Source organism: Notothenia coriiceps, unplaced genomic scaffold (assembly GCF_000735185.1).
Source record: "Notothenia coriiceps isolate Sejong01 unplaced genomic scaffold, NC01 NC01_scaffold00009970, whole genome shotgun sequence".
Classification (NCBI taxonomy): domain Eukaryota; kingdom Metazoa; phylum Chordata; class Actinopteri; order Perciformes; family Nototheniidae; genus Notothenia; species Notothenia coriiceps.
The window spans coordinates 78,855-98,139 of record NW_011342671.1 but is presented as its reverse complement, the minus strand read 5'-3'; the positions used below and the strand labels follow the sequence as shown (position 1 = coordinate 98,139).

The following is a 19,285-nucleotide window of genomic DNA, read 5'->3' as shown; positions in this document are numbered from 1 at the left end:
AAATAATCACCAATTAATATTCCTCATACTTAAAGGTGACCTATCATGCAAAATGCACTTTTGTACGTCTTTTATACATGAATATGTGTCCCCGGTGTTCCAGGGAACTCACCAAGTATTAGAAAACACAACCCTCTCTATTTTCCTCCATACCCAAATCTCTAAAAAATGGGCTGCAACAGATCTGATACAGACTGATCCAGATTTGAACACTTCTATGTCGTCACAGAAGTGGCGCTACGGCTATTGGGCCAACTCCACCAATCAGGAGGAGACAGCCACGGACATTGCCGTTCGAAAGCGCTGGAGACGCTGTAGTACATATGCCAGGCCTGTTGATGGTGCAGTTCTCACCGAATCAGCCCATGGAAAGACAGTGTTAAATTGAGCGAAATGAGGAATGGCTAAAATGCATGATCTGTTTGGTATTTTGAAAAATAAAAAGTATAAATATGCCTTATATAGGTATGGTCCTACACTATATTATTCAAATATAGCATGATAGGTCCACTTTAAGTTAAATGTACAGTATGGTCCACCATCTTGTTCATTGTTCAATGTTTTCTCTTTTTTTTGCCCTACACGTAGGCTATGTCTCTTTTTCTGACATCATGACCATTTTCTATGTTATTGCTCATGCCGGTACCATCCTTTTTTATTGGGTCTTTAATGTAAAGGAAGCTGTTTAGGATAAATGTGTTTGCCCTTTGAACGATTGAATGTTTTCATAATCAAAGTTATAAGTCTGTGATAAACATTGAATAAAATCAAACCATTACTTGGCTTGGGATCGTATCACAAAAATGGTGATGTAACAGACGTGTTAAAAGATTTTACACACCTCTCTGCCTCATAACCAGTGCTGTCTACACCCTACCAACTACCTAATTGTCATACTGTGACATTGAGATTTTAAACTTAAAAGCCTATGAATCCTACTGGATTTTGTTGTGTAGAACAAAACCACATCAAGGTGTTCCACATGCATGTAGCTTGTAACTGGGATTTAGCCTGGCAGCAAACAAACAAAACAAAAAAACACAATGCATCATATTGGAACAAAAAAGCCTGAGCTTTAACCCTGAAGCTAGCTCAGTGCTTGTTGCCACGGGAGATACTGAGCAACAACACTCAGCTGGGAGTGTGCAACTGAGCTGAGCCACAGAATAAGACCTCACCTCTGAGAATAAAGACTTTAGAGGTTTAGGATTACCTGCTCTATCATTACCTTCTCTCTCTTTCTCGTACGCACTCGCACTACAAACATGTTTGACTGTTTCAGCTTTCTGAAGCTGTCAAAGGTGCACTTTCAAGGTCTGCTGAACAAAAAACTCTGTCTCTGGCTAAATGATATTGGCTTCAAGTATGGGCGCCCTTAAAGGAGGGATGCAATTCTACCAAATCGAAAAGGTTCAGGCTTACTGCACGGAAACTGAAAGAAAACAACTCAAAACTTCTCTCTGAAAAAGATAACTAATCCGTCAGGTTTGTTTTTTCATTAAATCCCTGTCAACTCAAGCACAAAGGAACTAACACACAACACTTCTGTTTTCATTTCGGATCGGTCTCAATAACAAAGATCAGATGATTTATAAATAACTGAGAAATACTATTTTTGAAACTTTCATTTTTGGAGTTTTGTTGTTTGGTGTTGTTCTTTCCTGCTGCACAGCTGTTCTGGTGGATTTGATTCCCTAGAAATTAGATTTTTAGATACCTGCAATGCACAACAGATAAACATATACAATATGTTTCATATAAGTGTTTGAAATACAAGTGTTTGAAATACATATTAATACAATCTTTCTTAACAGTTAATTAATGCCAACAAATCTGCAAACAGCCCAAAGCTCTTGCTGCGTCACTAAATGTTCCAGACTGACATTTCTTACTTGAGACGGACAATGAATCATTCTCTTTATTCCTTCCTGCTATGAAAATGTGTGTTTGTGATCTTCTGTGTCCATCCCATATGCCCTTCATCCTCCCTCTCAGTCCCAGCTTTACGTTCTTTCCTCACCCACGCCTCTCTTCATCCTCGCTTGTACTTTCCCTCTGTCCTTGTCATCTTTCATCCAATTCAAAACTGTATTACCTACTCTAGTTTAATCCTCTCTTTTTGCTGCAACCATCTTCTCTTCTTCATATTCCCTGATTTCTCCACCCCGTGCTGCCCACCACAAATCCCTGCACCCCTTTTGCCCTTGACAAATACTTGTAAATATGTTATTATGCATCACCTGCTTTTCTAAACCTTCTCCGTCCGTCTGCTTCTCCACGCTTTTCGCCCCCCTCCCAAATCCCATTCTCTCCTTCCTCCCTTGTAAACACATGTGAACTGCGCCCGACTAACATTACAACAACTCCTCCGCATTTGTAGTCCTTACCCTGATCAAAATAAAGTTTCATCCTTTTGAATATGGATGAATCAAAATGAATAGCCCCTAAGGTGTTTGTTTAGGTTTTTGGATGTGAGCAGTTGAGCTGTTTACAACATTTCAGCTGGGAGCTAACACACGACTCACTTGTGCTTTCACTCTTTCCCTCCTTCATTCGGTTCCACTTTCGTTCATCCCTTTATGAGATCTGAGTGTTTGTTGTCTTGTTTGTTGAGTTCAGCTTAGCGACGTCACGTCAGTGCTTCAGTTACACCGCACAAACAAGAAAAACAAGTCTAATTTTATAAGCATAACCTTTTACCATAAACAAGCCATCTGGACCCACTCGCTAATGACTTACACAAGTAAACAACACATCCTCAGAGTGCATCTATGGAAAATATGTCTTAGTTTTTCACAGAAAACCCAAAAGCTGAAGTTATCCAACCATAACGGATTATGTGTTTGTACTCTGACCTTGTGTGCTTGGTTTTTTTTGTTCTATGAATCTGCTGCTGTATTATTTCTTTCAATTTTTCTCTTTTCTATCCCTTTTCCTGCCGTGTTTATCTCCTTTGTTCTGAGAGAACATTTTCAAAGCTGATGAAGGTGGATGCTAGAGGGGATTTTGTCGAGATGAGAGGAGAAAAAGGAGGAAGAGTACCACTCGCATTCAATCACACACAAATGGCGACGCAAACACTCATACATATAGACATAAACTTGACATTTTTAAAGAAAAAAATAGGGAGAAAGTGGGGATTGTTCTAGCAAAGAGGCAAGAGAAAGAACAAATCAATGGAGGCATGATAATGAATTATCTCCTCGCCAGAGACGTAGTTAGACGAGGGAGATAAAAGCAGACCACATGCTGCGCCACTAACAGCCTGGGGGCTGCTGCCTGTGAATTATAGAGCGTTCGAACACACTTGCTGCCCTCGGGAGGCGTCGGGTGCAAAATAAAGAGAAAGGGGGAAACATGGAAATAAGAAAGCTGCAAAGATGATGATGGGTGAGAAAGGAAATGTGTAAAAGGGTGTTAGGTCGAAGCATAGACTCGAAGCAAAGCCCCCCCGAGTCACTGCGAAGCATGGATTTACATCTCTTTGGCTAATTAGGGACGTAAAGATGAAATTAAAGTGGTGGAAATTAAAGGAGGATAGATGGAGGAAGGAAATGGAATAGCAGAAGGGGAGCAAGGATTTTCAGCATGTGTAATTATGAATGATATTAGACATTGGTTAGAACAGTGAGCGTGTCACCAATGAGAAGTCATGTCCTAATGAGCCTTATTTGATATTCCAGATGTACCGTGACATTTCCCCCCATTACGACATGATCTGCACTTACTGGCCCAGATTACTCAGCAAATGAGAGTCGGACAGACGAAGGAATTACAAGTGCAATTTGTGCTTTATTTCTCCATGTTTAACATACCCAAGGCGGGCCTTTGGTTAAACTCCTTTCTTTGTTCTTCCTCAAAAAAGACACCCTGCTGAGTGTGTCCCAATTAAGGTGCTTGATATAGATTAAGCCTTTGCAACTTAATAAAAGAGTAGTTTGAACTATAACAATATATACTTGAAACATTCAAATATTCTGTTAGTGACTGCATAATGGTTAAGATATGAATTATGGGATACATTCAGAGCCAATATATGGCTTTATTGCTATTTCTTATCTTTTTGTGATAGCAGTACAATCTTTACCTCAGCTTCTTAATAAATGGATATTCTTTTTAAAAGATCAAATGTGTCTGCAACTATTACAGTTGTATACATCATCTATCTGTGATATTAAATTTGTTTAGCTTTTTTTCACTGCTGTAATTTAGACTTTGGGTGAAATGACTTTCCTTCAACTTGCCTCATCTACTTCATTCATGAATTCACCATGATTCCTAAAATTTGTTCCAATATCCCTCAGAGAAGATGGATTCTTTTCGAAATACCCGGCTGTTGTTTTAAGTCAGGATGGAGAGAGCAAACGCAATAACAAAGCAAGAGAAAGAGCAGATATCAAGCTATAATTGCCCCCGAATGCCTATAAACAGATATGAACGCAGAATCTGTGAATGTTTTATTCACCAAACAATAACCAATCTATTGTTCTTAGAACTAATAAAAAACAGTAATATAACAAGGAGATTGATGCTTTATCACTAAGTACAGAGATGGAGACAGATGGGATCAGATCAACTTTGATTATCTGCAACCTCACGATGAAGGCCAGATAACTGGAAGTAATTGCCCAATATATAAATTGTTAGGCTTAAGCGGTGTGAGGCATATGTTTGACTTAAGAGAAAGCCAGGCTAGTTTTAACCCTTGCTTTCAGATCTTTATGCTAGGCTAAGCTAATAGCTAATGGTGCAAGGCCTAAACGAAATAAACAGACATGACAGTGGGGTCCCAGGTCAGTGTTACGGGGGCATTGACCCCTGTTGGCCCCCCTAGAACCGCCCCTGGACGTACTACACTTTATTACTAATCCTTAGCATTACGCATTACATAATGTCTAGATGTTTAGAAAGCATTGATGTCTCAGCTGAGAGTTTCATTGAATAGTGCTTCAAAGGGCCTCTGATGCTGCACACATTAAGTGTATTTGTATTATCATAAAATAAATTGATAGCCCACTGTCTCTATCCTTTGAGGAGCCGTCGTGTTTTTTTCATTTAGACAGACAGTAAATCGCTTATTCTTTCTTTATCAAGGGCCTCAACAGACCTTATCTGAACGCCCCTTCATTTTTGCTTTCCCTTCGCGCTCTTCTTTTTATATGCCCCCCTCTTACGTACTAAAGATGTCCACCTTAGTGCAGTGTTAAGCAACGAGATATTACATCCAGCGGTGGAAGAAGTATTCAAAGCCTTTATTTAATTAAAAATAAATACTATGGTCTTAAAGTATTCTCAAACAAGTCCCTATTATATCCTTTTCCAATATAGTTGCTAAACCAATTTATTTCTTTTATAACTTACTGGGTAGCTAAGTAGAGCAGTACTGCAGTATATTATATAGGTTGTAAATGACTATGAGTGTTAAATACAAGTAGAGGAGGAAAATGTACCTTCAAAATGTAGTGGAGCAGAAGTAGTATCATGAAATCTAAATACACACAGGTGAAGTACACATATTTTAAAACAGTATTAAGGTGCAATACTTAAGTTAATGTACGTCTTACATTCTACTACTGTCTGTATCTCACATAACACAAATCCCATCTATAAACGTTGACTGTGATCAGGGTTCATATGGCCGACTGTTTTGCTTCTCCTCTTCTATTCTCTCTGGCTCCTCTCCCCCTGGGAATTACCTGCATCAGCTAAGTGTTGTGCTAAATAAATGATGCAGGCATTAAAGAAGACAGCCCCAATTGCCATGACGACTAAATGAGCATCTCTCACTGTTGTCTTCAAAACGGACTTCTGAAAGACCACTGACTATGATTAGTACAGAATAAAGTATGTGCATAACTGTATGATAAAAGCCTATTCTCCATAATTGTCTATTATTGATTACACGAGTGCCTGTATGCTAATTATGTGAAACTGGCAGGAAATATATAACAGCAGGTGGCTATACATTTATGATTTAAGATGAGAGATGAAGCTTTAGCACTTATATAACAATACATGTATCTAATTATAAGTTAAATCAATGCAATACATAAGCATATCAAATATGTGTAAATGCTGCTATTCATTACTATTACTTAAAATAAAACTGTTATTGATAATATTCTATTTGCTGCTTCCAACAAATGACTCGGAACGTTTATTGACTTTAATTAATTTGTTGTAATGTGCTGTATTAGTTGTTGTTTATATGATTTGATTACAAAGAAGATCTGAGGTGTATGTGAACATACAATAATGTGCCATACAAATATGTTATCTCCACAGGAAATACATCTAGTTAAAAAGCTACATATATTCTTAAAAAGGTGATTCATTCATTGGAGGATACAGTACATCGGAAGCTTTCCAAACATAGATCACATGGAATATGAGTCACTTCATAAACAGCAAACAGCAATATACATCTTATCATCAAATTCACATATTTTTTATATAAAATCCATCTTTCTCTCAGTGCAGAATGTAAAGCTGAGACCAACGCCTCAACACAAACACACACACACACACACACACACACACACACACACACACACACACACACACACACACACACACACACACACACACACACACACACACACACAATTAGCTTGAAAGGTCCATTGAGCGGTAATGAGGCATCAGAGACACAAACCAGGGGGAGAGGGAAAGAAAGGAAAGAAGAATAAATGAAAACAAAGAGTGTTGAAAGTGGCAAAAAAGTCAAAATGAAAGAAGATGAATTGATAAAAGAAAAGGACATGGTCGAGATAACATGGACAGGAACAATAGATAGCTCAGGGGAGGGAACAGAGAAGGGAATGCTATTTTGCGGGTTCAGCGGGAACCTGTAAGACCTCGAGTTCAAAGTCACTTTGTTGTTAAGAGCTTAGCTGGAGGTCTCTCACCCTCTTGGCTGTCAGAGAGCGACAGACTCTCCTTGTAAAAGTGATATCTGATCTCAGCAAGATCATTTGTGCAGATTAAGGCCAAACTTGAGAAACATAAAAGAACAAACCTTGAAGGTAGCCGCCAGGCAGGAACACAAGGATGTTATATTGCTGCAGAGACATCGGAGCTCTCTTAGAGCTTCATTAGATACATACAGGGAGTAAAGTGGAGACAGAGCCCAGCGAGAATAATACATAACCGGCTGCGTTCCTGCATTGTATGTTACCTGCAATGGAACACAATTGAAATTCAATATTTCGAATGCGATCTCAGTTTGTGTGCATTTTTAGTAGTATTACCACAATAAAACGCTAAAGATTTGTACTTAATCAAGAACCACAATTTTTTTCTAACCTTGTCCTAAGTGCTTTTTTTTTTATGCCTATATTTTTAAACATGCAGGATTCAGAATGTAAACCCGATTCTTAAGCAGACACCTCCCTATAACTCCAATGCAGTTCTTAAATGTTGCACCAGTAAACATTGAGGCAGTGATTTGTTTTCTTCCCACAATTTAAAAGAGGACAGTTTTAGAAGTTACAGTATTATTGATTCAAGGAATCTAATACAAAAAAGAACACTAAAATAAAAAAAAAGGCAAAGTAAATCCCACAAATATCAAAGGTAATAAGCATTGATATATAAGCTGACATATTTATCTTATTTTTAAATCACTATTTCTTTTGAGGCCACATGTTGAGCTGTGCTTGCTGTTCATGGGAATATGGTAATATTTGACCTTTGGATGAATACACAATGTATTGATTTATTGAAATGGAATCATTTATATAAGCATTTGTACCATATGCCGTTTCATTTAATGTTGACCTACACAAATGTGCAGTACATACAGATTATAACAACTGACATACTGTACAGCCTTCTATTCACACTTGTAAACTGTAGATACCTCTGTTCAACAAACCTTTTGACCTTTTTCTGACATGCCTGACATGCACTTCTCAGCAGCAGACCAATTACAACCATCTCATTTCTTTCTCCGTTCCTCCTGCTGTCCATCTTCCTCCAGACAATCAGAAAAAGGCTCTTCCACCCACTCCTTCCACCACTGGCTTTTATTTCTTCTTCTTGTATTTCATTCCCTCTCCTCCTCCTCCTCCTCCTCCTCCTCTCCTCCTCCTCCTCCTCATATATTGCGCCTATTTCTTCAACATTGCTTCTACTACACTCTCTTTATTAATCTGCTGAGCACCCCTGCCACAACTCTTCTATTAATAGTAGTCATGGGATACAAACCCACAGTGGAGGAAGTTGAGAAAAAATAATTTGAACAAGCTCTGAGGGGAAGAACTGCATGTGGGAGAAAGACGAAGGAACAATGGTAACAAGAAAAAAACTATCCTGTTCCTAATTAGATGCTCACCAGCTGTGTGTTTTTGCATTTAAAGCAGGACCAGTGGCTCATTAACAACCTAACAACTAATGATTGTGTTAACATACACTAACAAGGGTACAACTGCATAGTTCAACTTTATACATCAATCTGAAGAGGAATCAGCAACCTTGACATACATTTAAAATACCAAACCAGTCAATCCTAAAATGAAGTAGAGTTGAATCCCAGATTAAGTGCATGTTAAAGGGTGTTGCACATACTGTACATACTATGTTAAATGTCTGTTCCCTTGCTTCTTGCCTTCAATATTTGATGCTGTGCTGCTTTACGAAAAGTCTGACTTTGATCTGACAATAAAGTAGTATGATATCGTAATGTACTACAAGAGGCATTTTAAAGTGGAGAGAAAACTGGGGAATTATTCAAATCTTATTTTATTGAAAATAAGTCATTTTGAACTCATGACCATTGTTGTTTATTTTTGCTCGGCTGCTTACTGTACATGTTGATCACTGCGGGATCAGAAGGGTCTCCAACAGTCCAAAAGATCCTGCATTAAAGACTACTTCTTTTGTTTTTGATCATAAAAACACAACAAAGCCACTTGTTTCTTGGCAGTAAGTTAAAGCTTTCTGAGAGCTAACACTGCTTTCCAATAGTGCTTACACTGTCCACCTTTCAGCCATAAGGACACAGCTTTAGGCAAGTTAGCTTTAAGACTTTTTGTATGTTAGAACAATTTCAGGCAAAATGTTCCCATTATGTATATCTGCCACCACCATTTTCTCAGATTTGACAATGCCCATGTCAAAGCAATGTTTAGGTGTTCTGTCAAATTATTTCAGACTTGTTTATCAAGTAATGCCTGATTTTAAGATTGAAAAATTCAATGACTTTTCAGACTTTTAAGAATCTGCAGAAACCCCAGTTTTCCATCTCTCCCTTCTATTACTCTCTCTCTGTGCCCCAACTCTCACTCACATATCTTTCTCACGTACATGTTTTGCATCTGTTCATTTTGAAACAGGAATAAAACACTTGCTTTGCATTTAATGTTGATCTGCTGTTCAGGTAACAGAGCTTGTGACCTCTCCCATGGGGCTTTTGACTAGCCCACTTCCTTGAAAATACTTAAATATACAATATTTTGTCAATTACCTATAACATACTGTACAGAGATATTTATTTTTTTCCATTTCGCCCAGCCCTGCTGTACAGGACACTAGATCTCCAGATATGTGAAAGATGATATTATGAATTCTAGTGCAGATCTCTGACTACACATTTACAAAGGGTTACTCTCCATACATAATGCACATGCAGTCCATGTATCACCGCAGGGCCCCTGGATATACCACACATGTATCCACCTAGGAGCTCTGACCTTGTGTGACCGTAATACCTGCAGGTTTGAGATATCTCCAGTAAGCCACTCACCTGTTGACTTCACAGCTTATTCAGTTTTGTATTTTACAGAGCGCTTATTGTGAATAATCTCTGCTCGGGTATCAGTGCCAACGTCGGCAAAGCAAAAACCTTCACATATGTTAATGTGTAATTACAGAGTTTCTAATTCAGATACAAAGGGCACGTGCAAAAGCTGTCCCATAATGCTGACACTGTAATAAGTGTTCGGAAAAAGAGCTGATATATAGCCATTGTGCTGTTAATTGTCTTTCAATATGCTCTATGGCTTTAAAAAAGTTCATTACTGCTTTTGCAGCATAAAATAAGAGGTCATTCTCTGTTACAATATACATGCAAAATGTAAAAGGACTATCATTGGGTTTTGGTTGCCTGGAAAATAAAGCAATTTGCGCTTGTCAACTCTTAAAAAACTTGACTGGCATCTCTGAACAAAATAAAAGATTGAGCTCATAACCATTTCATTTTGATTGCGGGTAACAAGGTAGCCCATCGAGTAGAGCCCCATGTAATTGTTCTTCTCGCAGTGGTTGGGTTTGAATGCAACCCGCGGCACTTTTCATCACCTCTCTCTCTTTATCTTCACCTTTTCTACCGAATAAAGCCAAAAAATAAAGTTATTTTTTTATTTTTTTATTGTGAAGTCCCCATCAGTTGACTAAATGCACTTTCTAAAGGATACAAGAAATATGTGTTAAATCTCTATTCTTCATTGTGTGACTGTAACCCTACATGACATACTGCTAGTTACTTATTCAATCATTTAGGGATGAAAGATGATTCCATATTTTTCTTGATTTGACTAAAACACTATCTAAATACATGTACATTTGAAAGAAATAGGTGTTTAAGTACACTCTTCTTAAAACAGGTGCCAAGGAGGCAGTAGAGTAAAGAAAAAAAAGTACATTCCAGCAAGCTGCTGGACTTGTAAAAGGTAGAATAAAGATGACAAATCAATAATAATGCAATCATCTCAGCAGTATACTCCAAGCATATTCCCTTTTATTCAATTTGTGGCATAAAAAAGAAAGAAAAATTGGACTTGGGTTGCTTTGTGTGCCTGTATGGCTTTTATACAGTGAAGAAGACAACGAGGCAGCCAAAACCCCATAATCAGCGTTTCTTAACAAGTGAAGTGACTTTAAGAGCAAGAAAGAAGCTGGAGTGTCCTCTTTGGGAAACAGCCAATATGGTTTGGTTCTTACATCGAAGCTGCAGGACAGAAGTGAGGATCAGCAGAGGAGAGTCATTCAAACTAAAGAGAGATTTCAAAGTTCATTTTTTTAACTCCCGTGTTGTGGGTTAGAGGGTCTTCATAACATGAATACGGCTTGATTTCCAAATGTATTTCCCATTATATCAGACAATTTCATCTTCTCACATCATTTAGATTATCATTATATATATCCTTTATTTAACCAGGTAAAAGACTCATTGAGATTAAAATCTCTTTTCCAAGAGTGACCTGGCCAAGAAGGGCAGCATTTACAAAGTTACAACAGATAAAACACAGACATGACAGGCAGACAAATACAGCTGTAAAACACAAATAAAATGGCACAATAGCCAGTCAATATGCGAAGTAAAACAAACTATTAAAAATCATTCAAAACTGGCAAAATTTAAAACGATTTTAGGATATACGAGCACTCACATCAACCAATGGTGTCGTGTTCTCTGTCCTTTAAGATGGACCTGAATTCCCCCATAGTGATTAAATCCTCATTAATATTCAATTTTCCAAGCTTATGACCATAATGCAAATTTCCACCCTGCTAAACACACCTGTGATTCCTGGCTGATCAGCTTCCCAGACCACTCACAGGGGAGAATCCATCCCAGGAATCACACACACGCTTACACACCAACTTAGGCAATTCAACACCATCAACATTATCCAGAACACCAGATGCACCACTCAACAATAATTACTCCCACTTGGTGTTGCTTTTCTACAGCCCAACACTTAACCTTGAGCGTCATCTGATCAATAGCTTGTTTTATTGTTCCCAACCCATTGTTTCAACATACAATTCATAGACAAACACGACCTAGAACCCTGAAGCAGGCCATGCAATGTCTGATAACTGCCCATCTGGAAGAAGAGGGCAGTGTAACAGAATAGTAGCAGGATAGTTCCCACTAAAGCCAGTCATTAGAAGGCTGAATTAGTGGTGAAGCCTAATGGAGCTGCACAGGCTGAAGGTAGAGCTTTAGAAATGGCTATCTGCCACAGCTAACTGCTGGTTTCATCAACTTTAGCTGATTTTAATGCCATTTTGGTTTAACATCAAGGTTATTTCGCTGCATATTTAAATGAGACAAAAAGTATTAAAACAGGAGTTGCAGCAAGTTGCCATGGCGTCCAGCAATTTGATGCTGATATTACAGAAAACGAGTGGTGGAATAGTGGTTGTTGGTCTTAATAAGGTGGAACCTGCGTGCACTCTCAGCTGCTGCTCTGCCTAAACCCCAGCGGCTATTACGGCTGTACCAGATGCTATAATCATGGCTGGGTCTGGGCACAGTGGCTAGTGTTCAATTATCAATTTATCCATGGCTGAAACACTTTTATCCTGATGGCTGCTGTGGAGAGGCTGACTGGATGAGAGGTCACCCGGTTCTACATAGTGTTGAAAGAAAAGCTGTGTTTTTGATTGTATTGTCAAAAAAAGTAAACCAATTAACAAAAAAGTGCAAACTTGTAGGTTCAGCAGTCATTGTAAATAGGCTTTAAGTTAATTATAAATACATTTATTGATGTTCACTGTTTCCCGACATTAAAGTATAATGTATTGTTTTACAGGATAACATTGAGTCTGTACGGAAGAAGATTAGGTCCACGTGTAAAACAAAATGGAGAATTTTATTTTAGTTTGGAGAATAAAGTCAAGATCAAAATTCTGTGAGAGAAAAAGTTTTATTATTTTCACATGTGGCCCTAATCCTCGCTTCAGTAGCTGTGATAAATCCTTTGTGCCTTTTTTTTTTTTTTTTAGAGAACAGGGGATAGGAAGAAAATAGGGATAATTGGACTCACGGAAAGCTGTGTAGAACTCGTGCAGGCTGAGGTGTCCGTCGTTGTTGTAGTCGTCGTAACGCAGAAGGTCCTGCATGGTGCACTCAAGCAGGCTGTCCTCCAGGTGCTCCTTCATGGAGATCTAACACACAAAAACACATGGAGAGTTATATTTTAAACGTGAGATGAAAAGAAACGGCAGAAAGACTTGTGGGAAAGCCACATGATAATAGGCTACTATCACACACAGCTATACATTTCTCATACCTTATCAAACCTTTACTTATCGTTTCTCCCATGGGTTCATTATTTTTATTCTACGCTTTCATTCTAATCTACTGGGAGATAGGACCACATTATGCACATTACCTGTGAATGTAAATCTAACATATTTAAAAGGGGGGATACCACAGACATTTAACAATTCAATATACTTCTATTAGGTTAGCTGGGCTTTTTTTTTAATGAATATGAACATCTGCACTCACACCTGGAGTTCGGAAGAAAAATTATACATTGCATTTAAATTCCAGCCCCCGCTGACTTATTACAAATGAAACAAGAGAAGTAAGTATGAAGACAAACCAAGGCTGACTGGTCAAATCTGGATTGGACTGTTTCAGTGATTTTGAGTTTGGGGAATTACAATTTTGGTGACTGAAGCAGCACTTGATGCTTCATTCAAGTGCTACTTCATTTCAGTCAAGTTATGCTTCTGATGCTTCTGATGTGTTTGTATATGTTCTAAGTAATCACAAAGAACTCAGAAATAAATATATGACTATATGAATAACTAGTATTATGAGTTTGCAAATCAATCACGTGTAATGAATCATAACGAACAGGTACAGTAGCAACAGAAACAATTGGAGGACTTGGAACAGGTTTCACAATCAACAGATGGATAAAACTACATTTGCATGCATTCTGTCTTTACCGTACGAGTTTCTGTTGAGTTATTATCTAAATGGAAGTTTTGCTGCTATATTCAGCACAGCCTCCTATTGAAAGCTTTTAAATGTTGCTGTTCCAAGTGCTACAAGAAGTGGCAATTTGGCTTTCCAGCAGAAGCAATAGTGATTTCAAATGAGTTGCCTGCCTGAATACATTTAGCATTATAAGTAGTGCTCAGAGTGAATATTGTATTCCACCCACAATTAGAATTAGATTTCAATCAGACAGAAAATGCCTCATGAACATAATCACCAGAAAAACTGAAAGTGACTCACTCTGAGTGTGATTTATTTTTGTGAAAATGGAATGGCTAAAATATATAATTAGTCTTGTAAGTGCTGTTTCTGATTGTTTTCCATTTTAGGAAAATCTCCACTCTTACTGTTCATGCTTGTGCACACTGCACCTGACTTAATTTGCAGATGTTCCCCTGGGAAGAAGCACCACTCACTCCTCTGTTGTTTGTCATTTACGAGCCCTCTCTTCCATTTTAGCGTTGTGCCTTCCTCAAGGGAACCATCTTTGAATAGGTAGTGTTAAGCAGTTTTAGGGAGATGAACAGAAGGCTGAGCTTCTGCTCAATAACTCTAGCAGCAGTAAATTGTGTTAATGCTGCTGCTTTTGTAAAAAGGAATAGCTTTAACTAATAAAAGTGAAAAATGCTGAAAGCAGGTCCATCTTTGTCAAGTTAAAGTCCTTATGTATAAACAAGACACAATGTACTATCATTTCTTCTAAGCCCCCATAACTTTTTACATAAAATTTAATTTAGCTGATGTTTTTTTCATCTAACGCTACTTACAATGGATGCATTCAACCATGAAGACAAACCCAAAATAGCAAGAATCCTGCAAGTACATTAGCTTTCGATAAGCTAAACCTTTGTAAGTGCTACATTCAAAAATGAAAATTATATTTTTTGCAACCAAACGTGGGTTTTTAGTCGAGGAAAATATGTGTAGACCTTCTGCAGTCCTGATATCAATGGGGAGCTCGTTCTACCATTTAAGAGCCAGAATAGCAAACAGGCAATTTTTAGGGGTACCTGGGTCCCACTTTAGATGAAAGTAGGAAGAGCCTTATCGATTCATTTTTGTGGTTTCAAAGCTGAAAATTACTGTTTCATAGTCAAAAGGGTCCTGGCTACACTTAAAAATAAACAGTTAATGAATAAACAGTATACAGTAAACTCTACTAGCTAAACCTCTCACTTTTCAATCACATTTAATCTGCTTTTAGAAACCCCAAATACTACTTCTTAAACATCAAAATATGGTTAAAGCTGGGTGGAGCAATGGAGGAAAAATGTGTACGATGACGATGTCAAATACAAAACTAACAGCCACAGCCTCCCTATTAACCAACAATAAGGCACTTTTCATTGTATATATTAATATTCTTTAATTAGGATGTTTTAAGGGAAGTCATTCTAACAAGACTATAACTACGTAGTGTAAGTTCAATGTTTAATTCTCTCTGCAATGATTTCAAAGCCTAAAAATACAGCCTCTGAGCTTACATATTTCCTCCAATTGATTTTGTATGGCGCTGCACATGTGACATGGCAGATTAAGGGATGCGACAAACTGTTTATATCCTTGATGCCTTCAGCAGACTGCAGCCATGTGTTCCCTGACACAAACTGATCTGTCCTTAGGCATTGAAGTAAAAACATTTCCAAACCAAAGTACAGAACTTTACTCTCCAAGACTCTATTGATAAAAGATGGATGTGAACATGGAGACAGTTTGGATGGATGACTGGAATTCATCTTTGAATTGCTTTGGTCTTTAAAAGCATTATCTCTGTGAAAACGCATTTATGAATTCCTGCAGGATAAGAATGTCTTATCTAAAGACTTCCTGGCCACATCTCAGCATTAGTAATTGCCAGCTGTGATTGATCAAAATCATTTGATGGATCTTTTAGTGCAGCTCTGTCAAAGAGAGATTTTATTATTTATATATGCCGCTGGAACTAGGCCAAAGAAGTTACATAATCTTTTTAATCTACATGCGGACAAAGTGTGTTGTCATTCACATCTGCAGAGAGATGACAAAATTTGAAACATTGTGGCATTTATGAGACTACATTTAGTGGCGCTTATTAATCTTGAGCTGCCTGTTTTTTCTTTTGTATCATATAGCCACTGCTTTAAATGCTCACATAAGTAGAAAGAGCTTTTGAAACACTTGTAATGTTTTTAGATTGTAAAGCCTTTGAAAATTCACTCATACAACTGCATTCAGAAGTGACTCTACAATGGTTGACTGCATTCTGGCAGAAGTTACTGAGATCACAACATTGGTTCAAAGAAGTCTAATTAACATCTATCTCTGATGCCCATTTCCTGATACCAGATGATGCCCACAATAATTTAATTTCCTCACTCGGCAAGTGTGAATGCCAATCCATTTTACAGTTCCACCCTCAGATCCTGGTGGTGAGATAACCTCAATTAAAGAGGATTCAATGGAATCTAAAAGGAAACTTTAAACTGTTAACGTTAGCTGCTAGCTTTGTTATTTAGCCAATCAAGAGAGTTCTGCCCGCCAGCTGTTAACAGCTGACATAAAATAGTTTTTGTCCTGCCAATTTCAACACAGATTTGAGATTCAAAATGTAGCATTATCAGGATTATCAATAGTGACTTTACTGCATCTTATCAGATTTTAACGCGTCTCTGGGTACCATAGTTTAGCTAATAGTAATAATTCTGGTAGGGAGACACACACATGAGAAAATATCTGATCAACTGTTTTTTTAATGTGTTCAGATATAGGTTAACATTTCAATGTAGAGAACTTAATTCAAATAATAACCAATTCTTAAAAAATGATGGTGATCCCTAAACCGCAAATGTCTTTAATCTGTTGTTTGCTGTCAACACAAGGTCTCTTAGAGAACAAACTAAGGTTCAGAAAAAAATAAATGTACAAAATAATATCTTAAACATTCATTTGTCAATCCATACAGCTATCCTTTTAATATTGGATCAACTAATCATTCAGCTTGATACCAACCTTTTCCAGCTCCCCACTGACCAGCCGGCCGTCCTGGTCCACATCCAGGTATTTGAACATGGTGTCCACCCGTGCTCTCTTCTCTTCCATGTCTCTCTGCTGGCTCTTCCCTCCATTTTTCAGCCCTTTTGGTTGCATATCCAGCAGCATGCTTTTCAGCCTGTTGTACTCCGACATGGTGCATGCGTTGCCTGCAAGAGGAAACACACAGATATGGAAGAAAACACATTTGATTAACCTCAATTATACAAGCCAAAGCCTTTTTATCGTAGCTGTAAATTGGATTTAATGTGTTTGTGTGTTTTATAGAGGGAGGAGAGGAAAAGAGGGATACATAATTTGTATACGCATGTGCGAGTGTGTCTTTCCTTAAGTGTTTACTCATCCAATTAATTACAAGTAATCCTAGAATCCACAACAAACAAAAGGTAAACACCCTCATTTAGACCCTTTCAAGCTTCTTGTTCCCCTTTGCTATGGGATTAAAGCTCATGTTTCAAACCAAACTGGGCGTCTCGCTCCTGATTTGCTGCAAGGCTTTGCCTGATGATGCACTCAGCATTTTTTCATCACACTGTAATAAATAATTATGCGAAACACGTCTGTGCCATGCTGTGAGGGACTTGATCATGATGGAGAGCAGGGAAGCCGGTTTTCCTTTTCTTTTGTATCACGTCGCTCATTCAATTTATTATCGACTGAACCTGATGACAGCATCAGAGGCGTTTGCGGGAGGGTGGGAGGGAGCAAGACCTACGTGCAAGTCTGAAGCGTGGTGTTGAGAGAACAAAATGTGAAAATAACTCTCTCGTATGAATAAATCATTAAGTGATGTCCCTGCCCGATCACGGCAGAGTAGGAGACCACCCTCTGAGAGTACACAGGAAGGGAGCTCATTGCCTAATCTCCTCCGACAACGCAGCAACTATCAAAGCTAACAAATGCAGAATGGGGGAACAAGATAGACCTAAAATAAAGACTCTTAAAGTTTAGTCGCAGCATCTCCTTTTTGTTCCAAATCCATAGCCATGGGGAGTGCTGCCAAAGCACTTCTACGTTTGTTAGCACAACTGTCACTGTGGGGAAGTCAACACGGGTTCAACAAGGCTACAGCAGAAAGGCAATATCTCCCGCTGTGATACTTTATGTTAAAGTGCTGTGCATATTAAAAATACACATATGTTCATGCTTATGCATAAGAACAAGCATACACACACACACACACACACACACACACACACACACACACACACACACACACACACACACACACACACACACACACACACACACACACACACACACACACACACACACACACACACACACACACACGCACACACGCACGCACGCACGCACACGCACACACGCACGCACGCACGCACGCACACACACACACACACACACACACACACACACACACACACACACACACACACACACACACACACACACACACACACACACACACACACACACACACACACACACATGTGTGTGACTTGGCTTTATTACACTTACATTTATGAACTGACTAAAGCCTAAAGTGAAAATAATAAAACCTAAGACAGAGAAAGAAAGTGGTGTGTCTGAACAGCTTGAGATGTTAAGATAGGTCCCACATTAAAGACAAACTCAACTTAAAGCAACATAAAGCTTTAATGAACCTTAACATGAGTGTGATTATTCCCTTACATTGACTAAGTGGTAGTTATTCTCTTATTTTCTTGCTTCATAAAGATATGTAAAGCAATTTTTAGGTTGTTCGAAAAACAACCTTTGGGCCTTCCCTCCTTTGGTGAATTACTAGGAGCGAGCGACAGCATTTATGAAAAAAAGCGTGTGGGGTGTTGTTCTTGGTGGTGGAGATCAACACAGAAAAACAGCATCTAATGTAAAGGGAGTCATCAATCCAATAAATCTCAGTTTTCTGTTCTTTATTTCAGGGAGGATTGCAGGATGTTCAACCTTAATTCACACAAAAACACTATTTAAAAAAAAACAAAGAAACCAAAGCACAATGAACCACACATAGGTCTCAACACTGGCTATTGTTCTAATTACTACAACACAAAGACACATCCCCACAGCAAAGCCAATGCGCACTCCTCTCTACAGGCTGGCAGTCAAGTCAAGGTCTTGGCTAAATCCTTGTTCAATGTTATTTCTGCGGGGGAAATGAGGCGTGAGGTGGATCAGACATGAGGGATCATCACCTAACTGTCATCCCTGTCCCTGCTCTAGGAGGATAGAAACAAATTAACACCCACACACTGATTAACATCATGAGGAGAAAACTCTCCGCTCTGTGTTCAGACATACAGTACTTTGAATAGATGTCATGATTTTTTTTTTAAATAGGCAATTTTTATTTAAAATAAAGGAAATTATGAAGGCCCCATAAAGACTGCAAGAGGACTCGTGTTGCTGCACTGACAGCCAAAACTATTTAAATAAAATGTATATTATTGTATAATTTGGTGTGATGAAAGACTAGATATTGTCTAATATTTCAGATATTGTAAGTGTTTTTCCTGCTTTTCAAGATAAAGT

The 19,285-nt window shown here is 38.3% G+C and overlaps 1 protein-coding gene across 1 annotated transcript; it reads right to left on the bottom strand.

Annotated features, from left to right (window-relative positions):
* Nucleotides 1-11,787: 11,787 nt before the first annotated feature.
* LOC104945700 (follistatin-related protein 5-like) lies at nt 11,788-17,083 on the bottom strand. Its single transcript, XM_010771408.1, has 4 exons — nt 17,080-17,083; nt 16,733-16,923; nt 12,777-12,897; nt 11,788-11,831 (listed from the first exon to the last, which is right to left on the bottom strand). Exons 1-4 carry the CDS (start codon nt 17,081-17,083, stop codon nt 11,788-11,790), a joined length of 360 nt encoding a protein of 119 aa, XP_010769710.1.
* Nucleotides 17,084-19,285: the final 2,202 nt, after the last annotated feature.